The 26819-nt window shown below is 48.4% G+C and overlaps 1 protein-coding gene across 1 annotated transcript in view; it reads left to right on the forward strand.

The window, feature by feature from the left end:
* ATG16L2 (autophagy related 16 like 2) overlaps positions 1–18040 on the forward strand; it is a 28620-nt gene extending 10580 nt beyond the window's left edge. The window contains exons 8-18 of the mRNA XM_073548494.1: positions 165–227; positions 537–639; positions 1090–1195; positions 1521–1591; positions 5862–5930; positions 6281–6401; positions 7484–7589; positions 8129–8278; positions 16669–16716; positions 16844–16945; positions 17383–18040. Coding sequence (XP_073404595.1) covers positions 165–227; positions 537–639; positions 1090–1195; positions 1521–1591; positions 5862–5930; positions 6281–6401; positions 7484–7589; positions 8129–8278; positions 16669–16716; positions 16844–16945; positions 17383–17476 — 1033 coding nt within the window. The 3' untranslated portion in view covers positions 17477–18040. The remainder of the gene's footprint in view (positions 1–164; positions 228–536; positions 640–1089; positions 1196–1520; positions 1592–5861; positions 5931–6280; positions 6402–7483; positions 7590–8128; positions 8279–16668; positions 16717–16843; positions 16946–17382) is intronic.
* The last annotated feature ends 8779 nt before the right edge of the window (positions 18041–26819 follow it).

The raw sequence follows: 26819 nt of genomic DNA on the forward strand, positions 1-26819 counted from the left end.
AGAATATAACTACTATAATACTGCTCCTATGTTCAAGAATATAACTACTGTAATACTGCCCCTATGTATAATATTGCTCTGTATATAGAGGAATATGTGTTGTACGTTTGTGGATGATGTATGGGGTTGTAATATGTTTGCGTCGGTCTCGCTCTGTGTTGCAGGTCGCAGTCTATGATTGCTTTGGGTCCTTCGAAGGTCTTGGAAACATTAAGGAGTTTGTTTGAGTGAGTCTAGTATAGCGGTATATTTGTGCATTTTCTGGGGATGGCAGCAGTGAGTCCCTCAAGATGACTGATCTCTGTGTTGGGGGCTGGTGGTCACACATATCAGAGACCCTCGTGCTGTGATTTATTGGTGGTCCCCACTATTCTCTGCATTCTGTAGTTGAAGACATTGTCTCACTACAGAAAAATGTATATAATCACTCTTTGTAAACATGTCCTGTTGTCACTGGTGGTCTCTCTCTTTTTGGTGGTGGGCTTCTCATTGGTTATTATGGAAGTTTTGAATTTTTTTTTTTTTTTTTCTGTTAGGCTTCGGAGGCGGCCGGATGATTGCGGTGTGGACAGTGACTGGTACCATCCCTCCTCTGTTTGCGTCTTCTGCAGCCCACCTAATAGAGCGCTCTACAGCAAGGTGAGACACCCCCCCCCCCCCCCCCCCTCCCGGCCGTATACTTGTGGAACCCTCTGAAGATGAATTGTCTTTGAGATTCATCTAAATACTAGCTGAAGAGCTCGGCGTTGCCCGGGCATAGTAACTAACTACTGTCCCGCTCGCTCTGTCCGCAGCCCCGCTCTCCACTCGCCATCCCGCGCTTTCCCTCCGCAGCCCCGCTCTCCACCTGCAAGTGGGCATGGCTTGATGCATACACACATATACTCAAATATAGATATATTCACTTCCTGAGTGTCACGTCTAGTTTATTCCCTCCTTAAAGGGATTGTTCTGTGTCAAAAGACCCTTAAGAATAAGGGTCAGCTGATCAGTGAGGACCTGTTCTGTACACGGGTGATCTTGCCCCTCTCTGTGGCCCCTTTTCTTATCGTGGGTCTGTCCTGTTGCTCAATTAATATATTTTTTCAGGAGGTTCATGAGTCTGAAATTGACGCTGTGAAGTTTAGCCCAAACTCCAGGATGGTGGCCACTGGAGGGGCCGACCGGGTGGTGAAGATCTGGGACATTGTTGGAGGTGAGGATCATAGGAGGAAAGTAAAATCCTGAGCTCTGGGCTGAGGCACAACAGGAGGGAAGGTCAGATACAATGTATCCATCTGTCCCTTTAACCCTTTCCTAACATTTGCTGAGAGTGTGCTGGGGAGGAGATGTGTGGGGGGGCAGTGCCTTGTCCCAGCTGTCACCTACAGGGTTAATCTAAAGTTCACCGATAGTTATATAGGAAATGCATCAATTAATGGATGAGAATCCTCCATGGCAGGATGGGTTCAAACTTTATTTGTCCGGTCTCTAGATTTTTTTTTTTTTTTCTTTTCATTTTCTCATTTGTTTCCTCCCAGGACAACTCCAGTGCCGGCAGGTGTTACAAGGAAGTAATGGGGGGATCACCAGCATCGATCTCGACCCCTCGGTGCGTATGTGATGTAATAGAGAGCTGCAGCCTGTCACTCATCAGCGGACAATTGCTCTGTTATTCCAAGCTGTAGAGAGGCCTGACTGTAGTCTCCTGTCCTACAGTCTCCTGTCCCCCAGCAATGGCTGATAATGGGGAGTAATAGATTGTAGTCTCCTGTCCTACAGTCTCCTCCCCCAGTAATGGCTGATAACAGGGAGTAATTGTAGTCTCCTGTCCTACAGTCTCCTCCCCCAGTAATGGCTGATAATGGGGAGTAATAGATTGTAGTCTCCTGTCCTACAGTCTCCTCCCCAGTAATGGCCGATAATGGGGAGTAATAGATTGTAGTCTCCTGTCCTACAGTCTCCTCCCCAGTAATGGCTGATAACGGGGAGTAATAGATTGTAGTCTCCTGTCCTACAGTCTCCTCCCCAGTAATGGCCGATAATGGGGAGTAATAGATTGTAGTCTCCTGTCCTACAGTCTCCTCCCCAGTAATGGCCGATAATGGGGAGTAATAGATTGTAGTCTCCTGTCCTACAGTCTCCTCCCCCAGTAATGGCCGATAATGGGGAGTAATAGATTGTAGTCTCCTGTCCTACAGTCTCCTCCCCAGTAATGGCTGATAACAGGGAGTAATAGATTGCAGTCTCCTGTCCTACAGTCTCCTCCCCAGTAATGGCTGATAACGGGGAGTAATAGATTGTAGTCTCCTGTCCTACAGTCTCCTCCCCCAGTTACGGCTGATAATGGGGAGTAATAGATTGTAGTCTCCTGTCCTACAGTCTCCTCCCCAGTAATGGCTGATAACGGGGAGTAATAGATTGTAGTCTCCTGTCCTACAGTCTCCTCCCCAGTAATGGCTGATAACGGGGAGTAATAGATTGTAGTCTCCTGTTCTACAGTCTCCTCCCCAGTAATGGCTGATAACGGGGAGTAATAGATTGTAGTCTCCTGTCCTACAGTCTCCTCCCCCAGTTACGGCTGATAATGGGGAGTAATAGATTGCAGTCTCCTGTCCTACAGTCTCCTCTCCAGTAATGGCTGATAACGGGGAGTAATAGATTGTAGTCTCCTGTTCTACAGTCTCCTCCCCAGTAATGGCTGATAACGGGGAGTAATAGATTGTAGTCTCCTGTCCTACAGTCTCCTCCCCAGTAATTGCCGATAACAGGGAGTAATAGATTGTAGTCTCCTGTCCTACAGTCTCCTCCCCAGTAATGGCTGATAACGGGGAGTAATAGATTGTAGTCTCCTGTTCTACAGTCTCCTCCCCAGTAATGGCTGATAACGGGGAGTAATAGATTGTAGTCTCCTGTCCTACAGTCTCCACCCCCAGTAATGGCTGATAACAGGGAGTAATAGATTGTAGTCTCCTGTCCTACAGTCTCCTCCTCCAGTAATGGCTGATAACGGGGAGTAATAGATTGTAGTCTCCTCCCCCAGTAATGGCTGATAACGGGGAGTAATAGATTGTGGTCTCCTGTCCTACAGTCTCCTCCTCCAGTAATGGCTGATAACGGGGAGTAATAGATTGTAGTCTCCTGTCCTACAGTCTCCTCCCCAGTAATGGCTGATAACGGGGAGTAATAGATTGTAGTCTCCTCCCCCAGTAATGGCTGATAACGGGGAGTAATAGATTGTAGTCTCCTGTCCTACAGTCTCCTCCCCAGTAATGGCTGATAACGGGGAGTAATAGATTGTAGTCTCCTCCCCCAGTAATGGCTGATAACGGGGAGTAATAGATTGTGGTCTCCTGTCCTACAGTCTCCTCCTCCAGTAATGGCTGATAACGGGGAGTAATAGATTGTAGTCTCCTCCCCCAGTAATGGCTGATAACGGGGAGTAATAGATTGTAGTCTCCCGTCCTACAGTCTCCTCCCCCAGTAATGGCTGATAACGGGGAGTAATAGATTGTAGTCTCCTCCCCCAGTAATGGCTGATAACGGGGAGTAATAGATTGTAGTCTCCTGTCCTACAGTCTCCTCTCCAGTAATGGCTGATAACGGGGAGTAATAGATTGTATTCTCCCGTCCTACAGTCTCCTCCCCCAGTAATGGCTGATAACGGGGAGTAATAGATTGTAGTCTCCTGTCCTACAGTCTCCTCCCCCAGTAATGGCTGATAACGAGGAGTAATAGATTGTAGTCTCCTGTCCTACAGTCTCCTCCCCCAGTAATGGCTGATAACGGGGAGTAATAGATTGTAGTCTCCTGTCCTACAGTCTCCTCCCCCAGTAATGGCTGATAACGAGGAGTAATAGATTGTAGTCTCCTGTCCTACAGTCTCCTCCCCCAGTAATGGCCGATAACAGGGAGTAATAGATTGTAGTCTCTGGTCCTACAGTCTCCTCCCCCAGTAATGGCTGATAACGAGGAGTAATAGATTGTAGTCTCCTGTCCTACAGTCTCCTCCCCCAGTAATGGCTGATAACGGGGAGTAATAGATTGTAGTCTCCTGTCCTACAGTCTCCTCCCCCAGTAATGGCTGATAACGAGGAGTAATAGATTGTAGTCTCCTGTCCTACAGTCTCCTCCCCAGTAATGGCCGATAACAGGGAGTAATAGATTGTAGTCTCCGGTTCTACAGTCTCCTCCCCCAGTAATGGCTGATAACGGGGAGTAATAGATTGTAGTCTCCTGTCCTACAGTCTCCTCCCCCAGTAATGGCCGATAACGGGGAGTAATAGATTGTAGTCTCCTGTCCTACAGTCTCCTCCCCCAGTAATGGCCGATAACGGGGAGTAATAGATTGTAGTCTCCGGTCCTACAGTCTCCTCCCCCAGTAATGGCTGATAACGGGGAGTAATAGATTGTAGTCTCCTGTCCTACAGTCTCCTCCCCCAGTAATGGCTGATAACGGGGAGTAATAGATTGTAGTCTCCTGTCCTACAGTCTCCTCCCCCAGTAATGGCTGATAACGGGGAGTAATAGATTGTAGTCTCCTGTCCTACAGTCTCCTCCCCAGTAATGGCTGATAACGGGGAGTAATAGATTGTAGTCTCCTGTCCTACAGTCTCCTCCCCCAGTAATGGCTGATAACAGGGAGTAATAGATTGTAGTCTCCTGTCCTACAGTCTCCTCCCCCAGTAATGGCTGATAACGGGGAGTAATAGATTGTAGTCTCCTGTCCTACAGTCTCCTCCCCCAGTAATGGCTGATAACAGGGAGTAATAGATTGTAGTCTCCTGTCCTACAGTCTCCTCCCCCAGTAATGACTGATAACGGGGAGTAATAGATTGTAGTCTCCTGTCCTACAGTCTCCTCCCCCAGTAATGGCTGATAACGGGGAGTAATAGATTGTAGTCTCCTGTCCTACAGTCTCCTCCCCAGTAATGGCTGATAACGAGGAGTAATAGATTGTAGTCTCCTGTCCTACAGTCTCCTCCCCCAGTAATGGCTGATAACGGGGAGTAATAGATTGTAGTCTCCTGTCCTACAGTCTCCTCCCCCAGTAATGGCTGATAACGAGGAGTAATAGATTGTAGTCTCCTGTCCTACAGTCTCCTCCCCCAGTAATGGCCGATAACAGGGAGTAATAGATTGTAGTCTCCTGTCCTACAGTCTCCTCCCCCAGTAATGGCTGATAACGGGGAGTAATAGATTGTAGTCTCCTGTTCTACAGTCTCCTCCCCAGTAATGGCTGATAACGGGGAGTAATAGATTGTAGTCTCCTGTCCTACAGTCTCCTCCCCCAGTTACGGCTGATAATGGGGAGTAATAGATTGCAGTCTCCTGTCCTACAGTCTCCTCTCCAGTAATGGCTGATAACGGGGAGTAATAGATTGTAGTCTCCTGTTCTACAGTCTCCTCCCCAGTAATGGCTGATAACGGGGAGTAATAGATTGTAGTCTCCTGTCCTACAGTCTCCTCCCCAGTAATGGCTGATAACGGGGAGTAATAGATTGCAGTCTCCTGTCCTACAGTCTCCTCCCCAGTAATGGCCGATAACGGGGAGTAATAGAGTGTAGTCTCCTGTCCTACAGTCTCCTCCCCAGTAATGGCTGATAACGGGGAGTAATAGATTGAGGTCTCCTGTCTAGTACCATATTGCTCTCTGTTATCAGCCAGTCCAGGCTGGGGTGAGGGGGTGGCTGAATGTGACCGGTTGCTGGGTACATCCGGTGCCGGACGCGCTGTGGGGGGGTGCACGTTCTTGTATTTCTGCAGTGTTCCTCCTGTAGGTGGCGGTAGAGCCTTGTACCTTGCTGACTGTTGCTGTCTCGCTCCTGGCTGCTGTTTTTAGTTTCGAGGGTCTTATCTGACCCCTTTCTCTCTCTTTTCAGGGTGCACAGGTGTTGGCCGCCTCATACGATGGCTCCGCTCATCTGTGGAATCTGGGCAGTAAATCCAGCGTACGTCCGCTCTGTCGGTCAATGTGCAGTGAGTTGTCTGGTATGGTGGTATCCGGGGGGGCTGCTACCTTGTAGCTGGGGGTCTGGGGCAGCACCCAGTAATTTATATAAATATTTGCCCTGCTGACTTTTTGGTACAATGTATCAGTGCAGGAAGAATGTGTCTACATAGAAATGTCACACTGTCAGACGTCTGTGATGTGTGAAGTTTCCGTTCCCTGGCAGCGAGCGGAGATCCTGATCGTTATCCGGAGCCGTTTGTCCCAGTGTTCAGACAGTAGTGATTCCGGGCCCCTGGTCTGAGTCCTGTGGGGCCCCGGTCATTGATCCTGACTGCCTCTATTCTGCAGGTGAAGATGACCGGTCACACGAGGAAGGTGACAGCCGCCCGGTTCAAGATGTCCACGTCCCGCGCGGTCACCTGCAGCATGGACCGCAGCGTCATGGAGTGGGATCTGCACGCAGCCGCCTGTAGGTGACACCTATATACTTACTGCGGGGGGCTCTGTGGCTGCTGCTAGCGCCCCCTGGGGGCCATGCCATAGAGAATATTCCCAGATCTTCCCATAAGAAATAATGTATTCAGATCGTCATGATCCATGTTCATTCCTTAAAGGGGAAGTCCACCTAATATACCTGTGAGTGGGCTGCACCTGGTCGCTCCTTCCATGCTGGTCTTGTAGGGCCCCTGTGATATGTATTGTGCAGCTGATGTTGAGTTTCCCCTTTACTTTATTGCTTCGCCAGAGGACGGGTAAGACGGGGCGGCCGATTCTCCAGTCTTGTCACTCATCAGACATCTTGTGTGAGTGATCTCTACATCCCCGTAATAACCGGGTAGTATCAGGACTCTATCCAATGACCTACACAGGTGACTTCCGATAATTTGGCACCCAGTGGTATTCCATTATATGGCCATTTGCTGACGCCTCTGATAATCTGGCACCTAGTAGTATGGAATGATATGGTTCTATACCGGTAACTTCCGATAATCCGCAACCTGATACTCTGGAGTCATATTGCCATATAGTATATATACCAATAACTAGGCTCCCTGTAGCGTAGAATCATATGGCTATATTCTACATATACTGAAAACTTCTGATAATCCGGCACCCAGTAGTCTGGAATCACACATCTTTATACTGGTAACATCTGATAATCCGGTAGTTTGGAATCAGATCGCTATATATTATCTATACCAATAATCTCTGATAATCCGGCACCCAGTAGTTTGGAATCACACGTCTTTATACTGGTAACATCTGATAATCCGGTAGTTTGGAATCTTATGGCTATATACTATCTATACCAATAATTTCTCATAATCCGGCACCCAGTAGTCTGGAATCTTAATCTGTATATACCAGTTACTGCCGATTATCTGAACTTTTTTTTATGTGTTGTGACACCAATCTTGGCGCCCCCCAGTGGCCAGAGCTCTGTCTATCACCGTGTACTCCATCCATTGCATGTTTTTGTTGCTCGCAGTCACATGACCCCATCCACCATGTCTCCTGGCTGGCGCTGATGTCACCCTCTTCTGCTTGTAGGTATCAGGCGGATCCCGGTGCCCTCGTACTGCAGTGACGTCGTCTGCTCTGACTCCTATATGGTCAGCGGACACCACGACAAGAAGATCCGCTTCTGGGACAGCAGGTAATGAGCCTCTGCTGAGCTGGCCCCGACCTCTGCTGAGCTGGCCCCGACCTCTGCTTCTTAGTATGATGTCAGGTTACAACATCTCCTCCAGTCACAGCCAGAGCTGCCAGCTGTCATTGCACTGGGGGCTCTCATAATGCAGTGCGCATCCTAATGGTATAAACACTACATTTCCCATAGTGCACCGCAGCAGAGCTTGTTTTGTCCAAACGCTGTTCCCACCACAGGGGAGAAGAAAAGCCAATAATTAATTTTCAGGATTGGGAATGCAGCTTTGGATGTGACTAAGTAATAAAAAAACTTTTGTTTATACTCCAAAGGGACATTAACACTGAAAAAAAAAAAAAATCCCCAATCAGCTTACTATTGTCAGGCTGCCGGGATTCTCCCATAGTCTGGTGCCAGATAATGAGATTCCAGGTTGTAGGATTCACTCTCTAAATTTCTCTTTATTCTGATAATCCAGAGAGTTTGATAATCTGCTATCCTCACCAGGTTTAGTGATGCCAGATTAGAGGAATGTTTTATGTCTCCAGGTCTCAGCGCTGTATCCGGGAGGTGACGCTGGAGGAGAAGGTGACATCTCTGTTCATGGAGCCGGAGCAGACGCAGCTTCTGAGCTGCTCCCGGGACGACGCGCTCAGCCTGATCGATCTGCGGATGGGAAGTGTTCGCCAGGTGTTCAGGTATCGTCTGCCGACTCCATGTGTTATAATTCAGGACCATGCCACCACTGCAGAGGCAGCATTCACACATATATGATCAGCGTCTTTAGTACTTGGCAGAGCCCCTCTGGCTGTGGTGGGCTGTGGTGACCCGCTGCCCCTCTGGCTGTGGTGACCCGCTGCCCCTCTGGCTGTGGTGACCCGCTGCCCCTCTGGCTGTCATGACAATCACGCTCAGGTTACTAATAATCTAAGGTTGTCAAAAGAATTGTCAGAGATCATTGTACAAACAAGGTAGAGGACACAAGAAGATACAAGGACACTGAATGTTCCTCGAGATCCAGCTGGAAGCAGAGGCCACATAGGAGCTTCAGCTGCAATACATGGACGTGGCAGGAGGAGGACGCCGTCACCAGCTGCCACCAGGTCCCTGAGCAATCAGGTTATCATAGTCCCTGAGTGTCCACTAAATACCTGCAGTGGGATCTAGTGGCTGCAGATGCTGCTGGTTCAGTCTACACCGTAAGCCACATACTAAATGCTGAAAGTTTACATGGCCAAACTCCAGTATGTTGCCTCTCCTGACCCAAAAGCACAAGACAAATATGGTCCAATATGCTCAGACCAGTGAAGCATGGCGGGGGCATGGTGCTGCCTACTGTGAAGCACGGCGTGGGCTCGGTGTTGCCTACTATGAAGTACCGCATGGGCTCAGCGCTGCCTACGGGGAAGCACGGCGGGGGCTCGGTGCTGCCTACGGCGAAGCATGGTGGGGGCTCGGCGCTGCCTATGGTGAAGCGTGGCGGGGGCTCGGTGATGGTAAAACACTGGAAACCTGTAGTGTGTGGATGGGAAGATGAATTGATTCCAGCATCAGGAAATCCTTGGCGAAAACGTTTCACCTTCTGTTTAGAGTTGAAAATCTTTGTAATGTGAAGAAGGCGGCTGTAGCAAATCCAAGATTATTAGTGACCCGGAGCCATTGCACATGAGGAGCAGAGATATTCTTCAGGAGCCTGGCCACGCATCATGAAACTAAACCGTCCACAGATCACTCATGGTGGCGACATCAGCACAGGAGGAGATCACATCCGAGCAATGTACAAGCCGCGCTCCCCAGGGAGGTGTATGCAGAAGTAGAGAGTCTTTATTTCTCGGATTCCTCCAGAAGACGCTGTTGTGACCCCCATGGTCTTTCAGTCTGTTAGACCTCACACCACGTTCTCTGTATATACAGAGTATTCTGCATCAGTGACAATCGTGTGTCGTATCTTCTCCTACATTAATATGTAATGAAACTTATTCCCACCATCACTAGAAGTTACATGTGAAGGTGTCAAATCCTGTCCTAATATAGAGGAGAATCGGTGCCAGTATCAGTGGTGGTATATACCGGCGGCGGCTGGGCCGTTGTGCGTATACCGGCGGCGGCTGGGCCGTTGTGTGTATACCGGCGGTGGCTGTTGAAATATCGGACATGCGTCCAATTAACCAGTAAACTCCAATGCATCTCTGGTAACAGTGATCACATGAGGTTAATCAGAGGGATGGAATAATATGGCGATGTGAGGAGTAAGGGAAGCGCCAGGATCCGGGAGGAAATCATCATAAAGATGGAGATTTTGCTGCATTGTCACATAATAACTGTCTGGAGCTACAAGGTGACGAAAAATCACAGGCGAAGAACAAGAGCTCGTGGTGCGGAGGACGAGGAGAATCCGACTACATGGGAAAACGATGTGTTGCAGAATGGAAATATTACAGAGGGCCTGAATGATGACGTGTCCGCCTGTTACAGACGGAGGATCGGGGGGATTTTGTATAGACCAGGGTTCCCCAACTCTAGTCCTCAAGGCCCACCAACAGATCATGTTTTATTCGGACTCCCATGACAGCACCACGAGAGAGGGGATCCGCCCTATAGGAACAGGAAACCTACAGATACAAAAGGGCGGCACCTCTCCCACGCATCAGTTGGTTTCCTGTTCCTGAGGGGACGGGATCCTACAGAAGATTTGGATCCCAGGCCGGCCAGCCGACACCGGTAGCGAGGGGGTCTCCTACCTCGGCCTGGTTCGGATTTCCTGGAAGACGCCACGGTGGCCCAGGATGGGTGTCACGGCGGTGGCGTGGACAGCAGGGAGCGGCGTCCGGAGGATGGCCGTCTCCAGGAATTTAGCCGCCGCCGGTAAGTATACCCCCCCCCGGGGATTTCCGGCTCCGGCGGCGCACATGGGTGGCAGCGCTGTGCAGGGGGCTGCGACCGGCGCTGCTCCGAAGCTCCCGGGCGTCCCGCGGGGCTTCCGGCGTTTCCGGGGTAGCGGTGACGTCAGGGGGCGGGCGGAGGAGGCGCTTCCGGGTCAGCGCGCCACTGCGCATGCGCGGCAATTCCAAGATGGCGGCGCCCATCGGAAACACCGATGGCGCGAGTTCGGGCGCCAGCTGGGGTAGGGAGCTCCATTAAGGGGGGGGGAGGGGCGCGGCATGGATACTGCTGACCGGAGGAGGGGGTATTTAGGCGGGACCCGGGCAGGGTTCCTTGCCTTGGCCACATTACTACATGCAGCAGTGTGCAGCAGCAGCAGTGGTAATGGAAAGCGATCGAGAGCAGCAGCAGCGGCAGAAGCAAGGGCAGCAGCGGCAAACATCACTGCCGCCCCTGGATGACCTTCGGCAGGTCAAACAGAAAAAGAAAGGGTCCCGTGACAGTAATGCGGGACGAAGTGACCAGTCCACTCGTAAGAGCTCCTCCAGGCAGACAGGAGCATCGACCGAAAGAAATCCCCCTCGTTCTCCGGTACTTGATTGTGGCACTGGTAAGTGATCTTCGTGAAAGTTCACTCAGTGACGGGACCCCCCTTCTGTGTTTTTTCTTTTCTAGGGAAAGAAAGCTACAACTAAAAATAAGCATAGGGAATGCGCACTGTGTGCATGCCCATTACCGGATGCGTGCCTCAAAAGATTGTGCCCCCCTTGTATTCAGCAGACGGTGGCAGATGAGTCGCCTGCAGTAGCGGCGAGTTTGAGAGACATTGTCAGGGTAGAAATGAGGGAAACCCTAAAGTCCTTGTCTCAGCCGCAAAGTCTAAGGGGCGAGGTCCCGGCGGAATCTGATTCCTCGATAGAGTGGAGAAAAAGCAGAGACTCCCAGGCTTCATCTCCCTCGTCCTCCTCAGGAGAAGAGGACTTGGGGCGATTTTGTCTGCCTCTTGACCGGGTAGATAAGCTGGTCAAAGCAGTCAGAGGGACAATGGAGGTAGAGGAGCCTAAGCCCCATTTATCCATGCAGGATGTCATGTTCGGTGGGCTGGAACAGAGGAAGCGGAGAGTCTTTCCGTTGAATCAAAAAATACAGGATCTGATCCACAGAGAGTGGAAAAAACCGGACAAAAGAGGGTCGCTACCACCCGCCCTCAAAAGGAGATACCCCTTCGACGATCCGGCAGTAAGTTCTTGGGACAGAGCCCCCAAATTAGACGCTGCCATTGCGAAGGCATCAAAAAAATCCTCGCTCCCATTTGAGGACATGGGAGCCCTTAAAGATCCCTTAGATAGGAAAGCTGATACTTTCCTAAAAAACACCTGGGAGATGGCGGCCGGGTCCTTAAGACCAGCAGTGGCTTCAACGTGCACGGCCAGGTCCATGATGGTCTGGTTGGACCAGTTGGAGTCACAACTAAAACAGGGTACATCAAGACAGACAATTCTTGGGGCCCTACCGACCATCCAAGAGGGAGCAGCCTTCCTGGCAGACGCCTCAGCGGATGCAGTGAAAATGGCCGCCAGAGCAGCAGGTCTTTCTAACGCAGCTCGCAGAGCCCTGTGGCTAAAGTGCTGGCAGGGAGACATCCAGTCCAGAGCAAAGCTCTGTGCGATTCCATGTGAGGGCGAATATTTGTTTGGGACTGTCCTAGACGAGCTGCTTGAAAAGGCGGGGGACGACAAGAAAAAGTTTCCAAACCTTTCATCAGCGTCCTACCGTCGCCCATTTGGTAGAAGGAGATTTGGCCAGGGGAGAAGGCGCAACTCTTCGCCTGTTAGAGATCGACCCAGATGGGAAGACAGAAGGAGACGAGGTACGGGCTATATGTTTACACGCTCGTCGAGAGATCAAAAGAAACCAAACCAATGACTAGCGGTTCCCGTGGGGGGTAGACTGTCATTCTTCTTCCCGGCATGGTCACAGATTACGAATAGTGACTGGGCGCGTAAGGTAATATCCACCGGGCTTAGGTTGGAGTTTACCCAGATCCCGCGGAACACCTTTAAACTGACCCCCTTAAGATCTTCTCATCTCGAACAAGCGGCTTTAGAAGCGGAAGTCTTGAGCCTATGTCAGAAAAATGTTCTGGTAGAGGTTCCAGAGGCTGAAAGAGGAAGAGGGTTTTACTCTCCCCTGTTTCTAATCCAGAAGCCTGATAACACATTCAGAACGATTATAAACCTTCGTTCCCTTAACGAGTTTTTGATTAATCATAAATTCAAAATGGAGTCCATTAATACAACAATAAAAATATTGTTTAAAGGTTGTTTTATGGCAGTCATAGATTTGAAAGACGCGTACTATCATGTACCTATCCATACAGACTTCCAGCAGTTCCTGAGGGTGGCAGTTTCAGTAGAGGGCACAGTATGTCATTTTCAGTATAGAGCCCTTCCCTTTGGTCTCTCAGCAGCACCCAGGGTTTTTACAAAGTTAGTGGCCGAAGTTATGGCTCACTTACGGGAGGTGGACGTCTTAATCATTCCATATTTAGACGATTTCTTGATTGTAGGAAAATCGGTGGGTCATTGTAAATCCCAGATAGAAAAAGCTAAATCCAGGTTAGAAAACCTGGGATGGATTTTAAACTACGAAAAATCCCGACTCCAACCCTTAAAGATACAGAAATTTTTAGGGTTGATACTAAATTCAGACACTCAGCGGTGCCTGCTACCACTAGATAAAATACAAAAGATACAGGAGCAGGTCCTTCGAGCAATGGATAATCCATCTATGACCCTCAGACAGGCCATGTCCCTGTTAGGTTCTCTAACTTCATGCATCCCAGCAGTAAGGTGGGCACAGTTCCATACCAGAACCCTTCAAAACGACGTCTTGTTTAATAGCAGGGCCCTTGGAGGCTCCTTACAAGGTCGGATGTGTCTAAGCCCCTCAACTGTTACATCACTGAGATGGTGGCTTGAGAGCGAGAACCTAGCGTCAGGGGTGCCCTGGATAACACAGATAACCCGTATTATAACCACAGACGCAAGTTCCTTCGGTTGGGGAGCCCATATGGGGGACATAGTGGTACAGGGGCAGTGGGATTCTAATTCTGAAATCTCATCCAACCAGAGAGAACTATTGGCGATAGAGCGGGCAGTCAAGAAACTCATTATCTACCTGCAGGGCCATCATGTGAGGATACACTCGGACAACCAGGTAGCGGTAGCATATGTCAACCACCAAGGTGGAACCCGCTCCAGCGCTCTGATGCAGATAACAAAACGGCTCCTCCAGATAGCAGAGGAAAATTGTCTATCTTTGACCGCGCTCCACATCAGCGGAAAAGACAATGTAAGAGCAGACTTTTTAAGCCGCAAGGCTCTAAGACAAGGAGAATGGGCCTTGAACAAAAATATTTACCGCCAGATTGTCCGCAGATGGGGCCAGCCAGAGGTAGACCTCTTTGCCACCAGGAAAAACAGAAAAGAAAGATTGTTCTGCTCTCTGAACCCCAGGGAAAATCCCCTGGCGGTGGATGCCCTACTGATAAGATGGGATTTTTCTCTGGCATACGCCTTCCCACCATTGAATCTTCTTCCTCTGGTAGTCAGGAAGATCAGAGAGGATCAGGCAAGAGTCATACTGATTGCCCCCTTTTGGCCCAGGAGGACCTGGTTCGCATGGTTGAGGACCATGTCGATAGGCGATCCCTGGGTATTGCCGAACCTTCCGGATCTCCTCTACCAGGGGCCAGTCAGCCACCCACAAGTAGCGGGACTTCATTTGACGGCGTGGTATTTGAAAGGTCACTGTTAAAAAATAGAGGGTTCTCCAAGAACTTAATTGACACCCTCCTAAGAAGCAGAAAATTAACCACCATTAATATCTATGCTAGGACCTGGAAACGCTTCCTGTCCACCTTTCACTTTGACATCAGAGATGGAATTCCCACGAAACAGATTCTGGAATTTCTCCAGAAAGGTTTCGAATTGGGTCTCTCCACAAGCACGCTAAAAGTACAAGTTTCAGCCTTAGGGGCCCTGTTTGCAGCTGATATTGCAAAAGATTATTGGGTAGCAAGGTTCATCAGAGCAGCGGCCAGATCGAGACCTATACACAAAGACAGATGCGTACCGTGGGACTTAAACTTAGTCCTTACAGCCATGACAGAAAGTCCGTTTGAACCTTTAGATTCCGCCTCACTAAAGATTATATCCCTTAAAACAGCATTTCTGGTAGCAATAACATCCGCACGTAGGGTGAGCGACATACAGGCACTCTCCAGATTGCCTCCTTACACAGAGTTCTTACAGGATAGAGTGATCCTAAGGCCAGATCCAGCATACCTTCCCAAGGTAGCAACACAATTCCACAGGACACAGGAGATAGTTCTGCCTTCCTTCCTCCCTAACCCAACCAACCCTAAAGAGCAGAAACTCCAGACGTTAGATATTAGAAGATGCTTACTGACATATTTAGCAGCCACGGATCCTTGGAAGAAGGAGAACGCATTATTCCTATCCTTCCAAGGTTCCAGGAAAGGATACAGAGTATCAAAACGCACATTAGCAAGGTGGATTAGGGAGGCTATCTCTCTTGCCTACACAGCAGGTGGCGGTCCGGCTCCACAGAACCTGAGGGCACATTCCACTCGGGCCATGGCATCATCCTGGGCGGAGAGATCTGGAGTATCAATTGATCAAATATGTAAGGCGGCCACCTGGTCATCTCCTTCCACCTTTTTTAACCACTATCGGTTAGACATGGGTGCCTCCTCAGACCTCACCTTCGGGCTAAGGGTGCTGCAGGCTGTAGTCCCTCCCTAAGTTAGTTTACATCTCTGTAATTCTCTCGTGGTGCTGTCATGGGAGTCCGAATAAAGTATTAAGTTACGTACCGGTAACGGTATTTTTCGGAAGCCCATGACAGCACCCTTAGTTCCCTCCCTTGTTCACGTATAGAGGTGCACTCCTTTAGAAGATTGTTTATAGAATCACCATAGGTGGGAGATGGTATGGAATAATTCGGTTAAATAGGGTAGATAGGTTGTATATATCATATGTTGTGTACTAACCATGGTAGCCTCTCAAGCTCTGTAATCCAACTGATGCGTGGGAGAGGTGCCGCCCTTTTGTATCTGTAGGTTTCCTGTTCCTATAGGGCGGATCCCCTCTCTTGTGGTGCTGTCATGGGCTTCCGAAAAATACCGTTACCGGTACGTAACTTAATACTTTCAGGCTTTCCTTTGTATTGCACAGGTGAAGCAATTATCACCTGAGCAATACTAAGGAAAACATGATCTGTTGGTGGGCCTTGAGGACTGGAGTTGGGGAACCCTGGTAAAGACGGAGGATCGGGGGGGGGGGGGGGACGTTGCGTAGACAGAGGATGGGGACGTTGTACAAGCGGAGGATCGGGGGGGTTGAGATGTGAAGGGCAATCTATTACATCTGCAATTGATGAAGAATAACAAGCAGCACCGTCCTCCCTCCAATCACTGCTCAGGTGACCGGGGGGGGGGCTCCTTGCTGCATCAATACCAGTGCCAGCAGTCAGATCAGCGAGCGAGTCCACACCGTACCCCCAATCCCCAATATATACAACTCCATCCAGCTCTCCACCCTCCAACCGTCACACCAGTCACGTTACTGAAGGAGATTAAATGCAGAGGACGATCTCCAGAACCAATCGTATATTAAAGCAGCGCAAGCGGTCGCTCACACCCCACCATTTTCCAGTTGTCACTATCTCTCCCCAAATCAAAGACAAAAATTATGTACATAATAACTACCCACCAACCACCCAAAGAGAGGAACGCATGGCCATGCATTATATTGGCAGCAGGTCGTATCAGCCAAGGGGGGCAGCAGGTCCTATCGGCTGGGGGCGGGGCAGCAGGTCCTATAAGCCATGGGGTGCAGCAGGTCGTATCAGCCAGAGGTGCTCTTGTAAGTACTAAAGACCTTGGTCATGAAGGGTTGACTCCTGTAACTGCGGGAGTCAGTAGAAGTGGCATTTTGTGCAGAGCTTGGAACCACCACTTGTTATATTAGTTGTGTTCAGATATTTACATTATCATTGCACACAGCATAAAGTTCTGTAATGTTACTAATAAACTGAATTTCCAGTATAGGATGGTGGGAAGTAATTGAGATCATATATCACACCTGTAATATTCTAATGGCCTCTCTTCATTGTACAGAGCTGACGGGTTCAAATGTGGCTGCGACTGGACCAAGGCGATCCTGAGGTGAGTGCAGCAGCGTGGTAATGTGCCGTGTCCGGGGGTGGGAGAGCGAAGTCAATGGGTCCTTTGATCCCAAGAGCTTGCCATTATATTATCAGAGACATCCGTGTCTGCTCCTTTGTATCCGCAGCCCAGATGCCAGTTACAGTATGGCCGGCTCCTCCGATGGGACCATCTTCATCTGGAGCACACGGACTGGAGTCCTGGAGCGGAGTCTGACTGGGGAGCACAGGTGAGATCACCACCATCCTCTAGTCTCAGCAAGAGCTGCAATTAAAAGTGTACAGATACATTGTGTTATCCTCCAGTCACCTCCAGAGCTGCAGTCATGATTCTGCTGTGACATCGTGTCTCTTCCTCCAGTCACCTCCAGAGCTGCAGTCACTATTCTGCTGTTTCATAGTGTCTTATCCTCCAGTTACATCCGGAGCTGCATGTGCAGTTTCTCTGATGACAGGTTGGAACAGCATGACCAGGATTGCTCCGCTTCTGGTCAGTGTGAAATGGGTGATAACAGAGAACAGAAGATTGTCTTCCATTACACTGTTGTGGGGGGAATCTGTGGATGACGCACTTTTATGTGGGGGTGATGGTGTGACGGCCCACCGGCAGCACAGAGGATTTCAGGACCGTCGTGTATTACATTTATCCTGCGCTTTCTCCCCACAGTGTGGCAGTGAACGCCGTGGCCTGGTCTGTGTCCGGGGATTACGTGGTCAGTGTGGACCGTGGGAAGAAGGCCGTCTTGTGGAGTGAATACTGAAAATGGCGGGCAGAGAACCTACAGCAAAATGAGACCTGAAACGACACCTGGACGCCCAGGATCATGTTTTAGCCTCTGGCGATGGCTTCCTATTTCTGCTGCACAAATTTTGCCGCTAACCAGGCATCGGGCAACCGGACCGACCCGCGGATGCCAGGAATGGACGCACAACTGACCGCCCACCAGACCGTGGTCCAGATATCTGCCGTTATAATGTATCTGATGTAGCAGAGCTGAATGTGTTACGTGGGACTGCAGGTTACACACATCTGTACCTATGCAGAGATACGTCTGAGTACAGACAACAGACTAGATATTGCCTGCAGTCCTATGTAACAGACAAGTGTTGTCACAATAAGCTCTGTCTCATTATTGAGGCCAAGTGTTAGAAATTATGTCCTGTGTCATCATGACCCCTACAGAGTAGTCCAGTGGGTGTGGCCATGACAGTGCCCCTCCCCTTTATATAATGTAACCCTGGCGGCCATTCACACCTTGGGGGTGGGGTGCCGAGACGCGGTGTTTGCACTTTATCATTAACATAAAGCTCTTCTTTTTATTATCGCCTCGTCCTCTGTTTGGCGTCCTGTGTAGCCGCTGATTAGTGATAATTATACAGGCCGTAGCTGCGGGTAGTTGGGCTGATTAGCGCTGCCACACTGCATCATGGAGGATGTCATGTTCTCTCCATCCGGACGATGGATAAGAGAGCAGCGCCTTGTGGGAGCTCACTCAGCAGAAGTGTGCACGCAGCTCCGGCTGTGACTGGAGCATAGGACGAGCTGTATCAGATTCATCGCAGCCGAGCTGTAGCTGGCGATTTGGATAATGGAGGTCGTCTTCCTTCAGATCCGCGGATTTCTTCCCTCATTATACTAATGCATTCTGCTTGTATACGTGTAAAGCAGATTATCATCCGCGGGTGCGATGTGCGGCGCCGCAGATGGAGCAGGCTTTATCACACTTCAATCTTTGTAGTGAGCGGATGAGATTTCCACAGGAGGACAGAGCGTGCCGCTATGTTGTCCTGCTGAGATATTCACCTTGATCTCTCTGGGCTGTGTATATTCATCACCTACAACGACGATGACGGCGGGGGTGAGGATGCAACTGACAATGGGCCTCATGAAACTTCTCAAAATGAACTAAATGCTCCAAAATGAAATTACACAGTGGTAAAATGAAAGCTGGGTGCTGGTTGCTATGGTAAAATGAAAGCTGCGCTCTGGTTGCTATGGTAAAATGAAATCTGGGCGCTGGTTGCTATGGTAAAATGAAATCTGGGCGCTGGTTGCTATGGTAAAATGAAATCTGGGCGCTGGCTGCTATTGTAAAATGAAATCTGGGCGCTGGCTGCTATGGTAAAATGAAAGCTGGGCGCTGGCTGCTATGGTAAAATGAAATCTGGGCGCTGGCTGCTATGGTAAAATGAAAGCTGGGCGCTGGTTGCTATGGTAAAATGAAATCTGGGCGCTGGCTGCTATGGTAAAATGAAAGCTGCGCTCTGGTTGCTATGGTAAAATGAAAGCTGGGCGCTGGTTGCTATGGTAAAATGAAAGCTGCGCTCTGGTTACTATGGTAAAATGAAAGCTGGGTGCTGGTTGCTATGGTAAAATGAAAGCTGGGCGCTGGTTGCTATGGTAAAATGAAAGCTGCGCGCTGGTTGCTATGGTAAAATGAAATCTGGGCGCTGGCTGCTATGGTAAAATGAAAGCTGGGCGCTGGTTGCTATGGTAAAATGAAAGCTGGGTGCTGGTTGCTATGGTAAAATGAAAGCTGCGTGCTGGTTGCTATGGTAAAATGAAAGCTGCGCGCTGGTTGCTATGGTAAAATGAAAGCTGGGCGCTGGTTGCTATGGTAAAATGAAAGCTGCGCGCTGGTTGCTATGGTAAAATGAAAGCTGCGCGCTGGTTGCTATGGTAAAATGAAAGCTGCGTGCTGGTTGCTATGGTAAAATGAAATCTGGGCGCTGGCTGCTATGGTAAAATGAAATCTGGGCGCTGGCTGCTATGGTAAAATGAAAGCTGGGCGCTGGCTGCTATGGTAAAATGAAAGCTGGGCGCTGGTTGCTATGGTAAAATGAAAGCTGGGCGCTGGTTGCTATGGTAAAATGAAAGCTGCGCGCTGGTTACTATGGTAAAATGAAATCTGGGCGCTGGTTGCTATGGAAAAATGAAAACTGGGCGCTGGTTGCTATGGTAAAATGAAAGCTGGGTGCTGGTTGCTATGGTAAAATGAAAGCTGCGCGCTGGTTGCTATGGTAAAATGAAAGCTGGGCGCTGGTTGCTATGGTAAAATGAAAGCTGTGCTCTGGTTACTATGGTAAAATGAAAGCTGCGCTCTGGTTACTATGGTAAAATGAAAGCTGGGTGCTGGTTGCTATGGTAAAATGAAAGCTGCGCGCTGGTTGCTATGGTAAAATTAAAGCTGGTTGCTATGGTAAAATGAAAGCTGGGTGCTGGTTGCTATGGTAAAATGAAAGCTGCGCTCTGGTTACTATGGTAAAATGAAAGCTGGTTGCTATGGTAAAATGAAAGCTGGGTGCTGGTTGCTATGGTAAAATGAAAGCTGGGCGCTGGTTACTATGGTAAAATAAAAGTTGGGCGCTGGCTGCTATGGTAAAATGAAAGCTGGGCGCTGGCTGCTATGGTAAAAAAAGCTGCGAACTGGTTGCTATGGTAAAATGAAAGCTGGGTGCTGGTTGCTATGGTAAAATGAAAGCTGCGCGCTGGTTGCTATGGTAAAATGAAATCTGGGCGCTGGCTGCTATGGTAAAATGAAATCTGGGTGCTGGCTGCTATGGTAAAATGAAAGCTGCGTGCTGGTTGCTATGGTAAAATGAAAGCTGCGCTCTGGTTGCTATGGTAAAATGAAAGCTGGTTGCTATGGTAAAATGAAAGCTGGGTGCTGGTTGCTAAGGTAAAATGAAAGCTGCGCGCTGGTTACTATGGTAAAATGAAAGCTGCGCTCTGGTTACTATGGTAAAATGAAAGCTGGGCGCTGGTTGCTATGGTAAAATGAAAGCTGGTTGCTATGGTAAAATGAAAGCTGCACGCTGATTGCTATGGTAAAATGAAAGCTGCGCTCTGGTTACTATGGTAAAATGAAAGCTGGTTGCTATGGTAAAATGAAAGCTGGGCGCTGGTTGCTATGGTAAAATGAAAGCTGCGCGCGCTGGCCGCTATGGGAAAATGAAAGCTGGGTGCTGGTTGCTATGGTAAAATGAAAGCTGGGCGCTGGTTGGTATGGTAAAATTAAAGCTGGTTGCTATGGTAAAATGAAAGCTGTGCTCTGGTTGCTATGGTAAAATGAAAGCTGCGCGCACTGGCCGCTATGGGAAAATGAAAGCTGGGTGCTGGTTGCTATGGTAAAATGAAATCTGGGTGCTGGTTGCTATGGTAAAATGAAATCTGCGTGCTGGTTGCTAAGGTAAAATGAAAGCTGCGCTCTGGCCGCTATGGTAAAATGAAAGCTGCGCTCTGGCAGCTATGGTAAAATGAAAGCTGCGCTCTGGTTACTATGGTAAAATGAAAGCTGGTTGCTATGGTAAAATGAAAGCTGCACGCTGGTTGCTATGGCAAAATGAAAGCTGCGCTCTGGTTACTATGGTAAAATGAAAGCTGGTTGCTATGGAAAAATGAAAGCTGGGCGCTGGTTGCTATGGTAAAATGAAAGCTGGGCGCTGGTTGCTATGGTAAAATGAAAGCTGCGCTCTGGTTGCTATGGTAAAATGAAAGCTGCGCTCTGGTTACTATGGTAAAATGAAAGCTGCGCGCTGGTTACTATGGTAAAATGAAAGCTGCGCGCGCTGGCTGCTATGGGAAAATGAAAGCTGGGCGCTGGTTGCTATGGTAAAATGAAATCTGGGTGCTGGTTGCTATGGTAAAATGAAAGCTGGGAGCTGGTTGCTATGGTAAAATGAAAGCTGCGCTCTGGCTGCTATGGTAAAATGAAAGCTGCGCTCTGGTTACTATGGTAAAATGAAAGCTGCGCTCTGGTTACTATGGTAAAATGAAAGCTGCGCGCGCTGGCCGCTATGGTAAAATGAAAGCTGCGCGCTGGTTGCTATGGTAAAATGAAATCTGTGTGCTGGCTGCTATGGTAAAATGAAAGCTGGGCGCTGGTTGCTATGGTAAAATGAAAGCTGGGCACTGGTTGCTATGGTAAAATGAAAGCTGGGCGCTGGTTGCTATGGTAAAATGAAAGCTGGGCGCTGGTTGCTATGGTAAAATGAAAGCTGGTTGCTATGGTAAAATGAAAGCTGGGTGCTGGTTGCTATGGCAAAATGAAAGCTGCGCGCTGGTTGCTATGGTAAAATGAAAGCTGCGCTCTGGTTACTATGGTAAAATGAAAGCTGGTTGCTATGGTAAAATGAAATCTGGGTGCTGGTTGCTATGGTAAAATGAAAGCTGCGCGCTGGTTGCTATGGTAAAATGAAAGCTGCGCTCTGGTTACTATGGTAAAATGAAAGCTGGGTGCTGGTTGCTATGGTAAAATGAAAGCTGGTTGCTATGGTAAAATGAAAGCTGCACGCTGGTTGCTATGGTAAAATGAAAGCTGCGCTCTGGTTACTATGGTAAAATGAAAGCTGGTTGCTATGGTAAAATGAAAGCTGGGCGCTGGTTGCTATGGTAAAATGAAAGCTGGGCGCTGGTTGCTATGGTAAAATGAAAGCTGCGCTCTGGCTGCTATGGTAAAATGAAAGCTGCGCTCTGGTTACTATGGTAAAATGAAAGCTGCGCTCTGGTTACTATGGTAAAATGAAAGCTGCGCACGCTGGCCGCTATGGGAAAATGAAAGCTGGGTGCTGGTTGCTATGGGAAAATGAAATCTGGGTGCTGGCTGCTATGGTAAAATGAAAGCTGGGTGCTGGATGCTATGGTAAAATGAAATCTGCGTGCTGGTTGCTAAGGTAAAATGAAAGCTGCGCTCTGGCCGCTATGGTAAAATGAAAGCTGCGCTCTGGCTGCTATGGTAAAATGAAAGCTGCGCTCTGGTTACTATGGTAAAATGAAAGCTGGTTGCTATGGTAAAATGAAAGCTGCGCGCTGGTTGCTATGGTAAAATGAAAGCTGCGCTCTGGTTACTATGGTAAAATGAAAGCTGGGCGCTGGTTGCTATGGTAAAATGAAAGCTGGTTGCTATGGTAAAATGAAAGCTGGGCGCTGGTTGCTATGGTAAAATGAAAGCTGGGCACTGGTTGCTATGGTAAAATGAAAGCTGGGCGCTGGTTGCTATGGTAAAATGAAATCTGGGCGCTGGTTGCTATGGTAAAATGAAAGCTGGTTGCTATGGTAAAATGAAAGCTGCACGCTGGTTGCTATGGTAAAATGAAAGCTGCGCTCTGGTTACTATGGTAAAATGAAAGCTGGTTGCTATGGTAAAATGAAAGCTGGGCGCTGGTTGCTATGGTAAAATGAAAGCTGCCCTCTGGTTACTATGGTAAAATGAAAGCTGGTTGCTATGGTAAAATGAAAGCTGGGCGCTGGTTGCTATGGTAAAATGAAATCTGCGTGCTGGTTGCTAAGGTAAAATGAAAGCTGCGCTCTGGCCGCTATGGTAAAATGAAAGCTGCGCTCTGGCTGCTATGGTAAAATGAAAGCTGCGCTCTGGTTACTATGGTAAAATGAAAGCTGGTTGCTATGGTAAAATGAAAGCTGGGCGCTGGTTGCTATGGTAAAATGAAAGCTGGGCGCTGGTTGCTATGGTAAAATGAAAGCTGGTTGCTATGGTAAAATGAAAGCTGCACTCTGGTTACTATAGTAAAATGAAAGCTGCGCTCTGGTTACTATGGTAAAATGAAAGCTGCGCGCGCTGGCCGCTATGGGAAAATGAAAGCTGGGCGCTGGTTGCTATGGTAAAATGAAATCTGGGTGCTGGTTGCTATGGTAAAATGAAAGCTGGGCGCTGGTTGCTATGGTAAAATGAAAGCTGCGCTCTGGCTGCTATGGTAAAATGAAAGCTGCGCTCTGGTTACTATGGTAAAATGAAAGCTGCGCGCGCTGGCCGCTATGGGAAAATGAAAGCTGGGCGCTGATTGCTATGGTAAAATGAAAGCTGGGCGCTGATTGCTATGGTAAAATGAAAGCTGGGCGCTGGTTGCTATGGTAAAATGAAAGCTGGTTGCTATGGTAAAATGAAAGCTGCGCTCTGGCTGCTATGGTAAAATGAAAGCTGCGCTCTGGTTACTATGGTAAAATGAAAGCTGCGCTCTGGTTACTATGGTAAAATGAAAGCTGGGTGCTGGTTGCTATGGTAAAATGAAAGCTGCGCGCTGGTTGCTATGGTAAAATTAAAGCTGGTTGCTATGGTAAAATGAAAGCTGGGTGCTGGTTGCTATGGTAAAATGAAAGCTGCGCTCTGGTTACTATGGTAAAATGAAAGCTGGGTGCTGGTTACTATGGTAAAATAAAAGTTGGGCGCTGGCTGCTATGGTAAAATGAAAGCTGGGCGCTGGCTGCTATGGTAAAAAAAAGCTGCGAACTGGTTGCTATGGTAAAATGAAAGCTGGGTGCTGGTTGCTATGGTAAAATGAAAGCTGCGCGCTGGTTGCTATGGTAAAATGAAATCTGGGCGCTGGCTGCTATGGTAAAATGAAATCTGGGTGCTGGCTGCTATGGTAAAATGAAAGATGGGCGCTGGTTGCTATGGTAAAATGAAAGCTGGGCGCTGGTTGCTATGGTAAAATGAAAACTGCGTGCTGGTTGCTATGGTAAAATAAAAGCTGCGCTCTGGTTACTATGGTAAAATGAAAGCTGGTTGCTATGGTAAAATGAAAGCTGGGTGCTGGTTGCTACGGCAAAATGAAAGCTGCGCGCTGGTTGCTATGGTAAAATGAAAGCTGCGCTCTGGTTAATATGGTAAAATGAAAGCTGGTTGCTATGGTAAAATGAAAGCTGGGTGCTGGTTGCTATGGTAAAATGAAAGCTGCGCGCTGGTTGCTATGGTAAAATGAAAGCTGCGCTCTGGTTACTATGGTAAAATGAAAGCTGGTTGCTATGGTAAAATGAAAGCTGGGCGCTGGTTGCTATGGTAAAATGAAAGCTGCGCGCGCTGGCCGCTATGGGAAAATGAAAGCTGGGTGCTGGTTGCTATGGTAAAATGAAAGCTGGGCGCTGGTTGCTATGGTAAAATGAAAGCTGGTTGCTATGGTAAAATGAAAGCTGCGCTCTGGCTGCTATGGTAAAATGAAAGCTGCGCTCTGGTTACTATGGTAAAATGAAAGCTGTGCTCTGGTTACTATGGTAAAATGAAAGCTGCGCGCGCTGGCCGCTATGGGAAAATGAAAGCTGGGTGCTGGTTGCTGTGGTAAAATGAAATCTGGGTGCTGGCTGCTATGGTAAAATGAAAGCTGGGTGCTGGTTGCTATGGTAAAATGAAATCTGCGTGCTGGTTGCTAAGGTAAAATGAAAGCTGCGCTCTGGCCGCTATGGTAAAATGAAAGCTGCGCTCTGGCTGCTATGGTAAAATGAAAGCTGCGCTCTGGTTACTATGGTAAAATGAAAGCTGGTTGCTATGGTAAAATGAAAGCTGCGCGCTGGTTGCTATGGTAAAAAGAAAGCTGGTTGCTATGGTAAAATGAAAGCTGCACGCTGGTTGCTATGGTAAAATGAAAGCTGCGCTCTGGTTACTATGGTAAAATGAAAGCTGGTTGCTATGGTAAAATGAAAGCTGGGCGCTGGTTGCTATGGTAAAATGAAAGCTGGTTGCTATGGTAAAATGAAAGCTGCGCTCTGGTTACTATGGTAAAATGAAAGCTGCGCTCTGGTTACTATGGTAAAATGAAAGCTGCGCGCGCTGGCCGCTATGGGAAAATGAAAGCTGGGCGCTGGTTGCTATGGTAAAATGAAATCTGGGTGCTGGTTGCTATGGTAAAATGAAAGCTGGGAGCTGGTTACTATGGTAAAATGAAAGCTGGTTGCTATGGTAAAATGAAAGCTGGTTGCTATGGTAAAATGAAAGCTGCGCTCTGGCTGCTATGGTAAAATGAAAGCTGCGCTCTGGTTACTATGGTAAAATGAAAGCTGCGCTCTGGTTACTATGGTAAAATGAAAGCTGCGCGCGCTGGCCGCTATGGTAAAATGAAAGCTGCGTGCTGGTTGCTATGGTAAAATGAAATCTGTGTGCTGGCTGCTATGGTAAAATGAAAGCTGGGCGCTGGTTGCTATGGTAAAATGAAAGCTGGGCACTGGTTGCTATGGTAAAATGAAAGCTGGGCGCTGGTTGCTATGGTAAAATGAAAGCTGGTTGCTATGGTAAAATGAAAGCTGGTTGCTGGTTGCTATGGCAAAATGAAAGCTGTGCGCTGGTTGCTATGGTAAAATGAAAGCTGCGCTCTGGTTACTATGGTAAAATGAAAGCTGGTTGCTATGGTAAAATGAAATGTGGGTGCTGGTTGCTATGGTAAAATGAAAGCTGCGCGCTGGTTGCTATGGTAAAATGAAAGCTGCGCTCTGGTTACTATGGTAAAATGAAAGCTGGGTGCTGGTTGCTATGGTAAAATGAAAGCTGGTTGCTATGGTAAAATGAAAGCTGCACGCTGGTTGCTATGGTAAAATGAAAGCTGCGCTCTGGTTACTATGGTAAAATGAAAGCTGGTTGCTATGGTAAAATGAAAGCTGGGCGCTGGTTGCTATGGTAAAATGAAAGCTGGGCGCTATGGTAAAATGAAAGCTGGGCGCTGGTTGCTATGGTAAAATGAAAGCTGGGCGCTGGTTGCTATGGTAAAATGAAAGCTGGTTGCTATGGTAAAATGAAAGCTGCGCTCTGGCTGCTATGGTAAAATGAAAGCTGCGCTCTGGTTACTATGGTAAAATGAAAGCTGCGCTCTGGTTACTATGGTAAAATGAAAGCTGCGCGCGCTGGCCGCTATGGGAAAATGAAAGCTGGGTGCTGGTTGCTATGGGAAAATGAAAGCTGGGTGCTGGCTGCTATGGTAAAATGAAAGCTGGGTGCTGGCTGCTATGGTAAAATGAAATCTGCGTGCTGGTTGCTAAGGTAAAATGAAAGCTGCGCTCTGGCCGCTATGGTAAAATGAAAGCTGCGCTCTGGCTGCTATGGTAAAATGAAAGCTGCGCTCTGGTTACTATGGTAAAATGAAAGCTGGTTGCTATGGTAAAATGAAAGCTGCGCGCTGGTTGCTATGGTAAAATGAAAGCTGCGCTCTGGTTGCTATGGTAAAATGAAAGCTGCGCTCTGGTTACTATGGTAAAATGAAAGCAGGGCGCTGGTTGCTATGGTAAAATGAAAGCTGCACGCTGGTTGCTATGGTAAAATGAAAGCTGCGCTCTGGTTGCTATGGTAAAATGAAAGCTGGTTGCTATGGTAAAATGAAAGCTGGGCG

Source organism: Dendrobates tinctorius, unplaced genomic scaffold (genome assembly GCF_039654945.1).
Source record: "Dendrobates tinctorius isolate UK_male_01 unplaced genomic scaffold, ASM3965494v1 ptg000157l, whole genome shotgun sequence".
Taxonomy (NCBI): domain Eukaryota; kingdom Metazoa; phylum Chordata; class Amphibia; order Anura; family Dendrobatidae; genus Dendrobates; species Dendrobates tinctorius.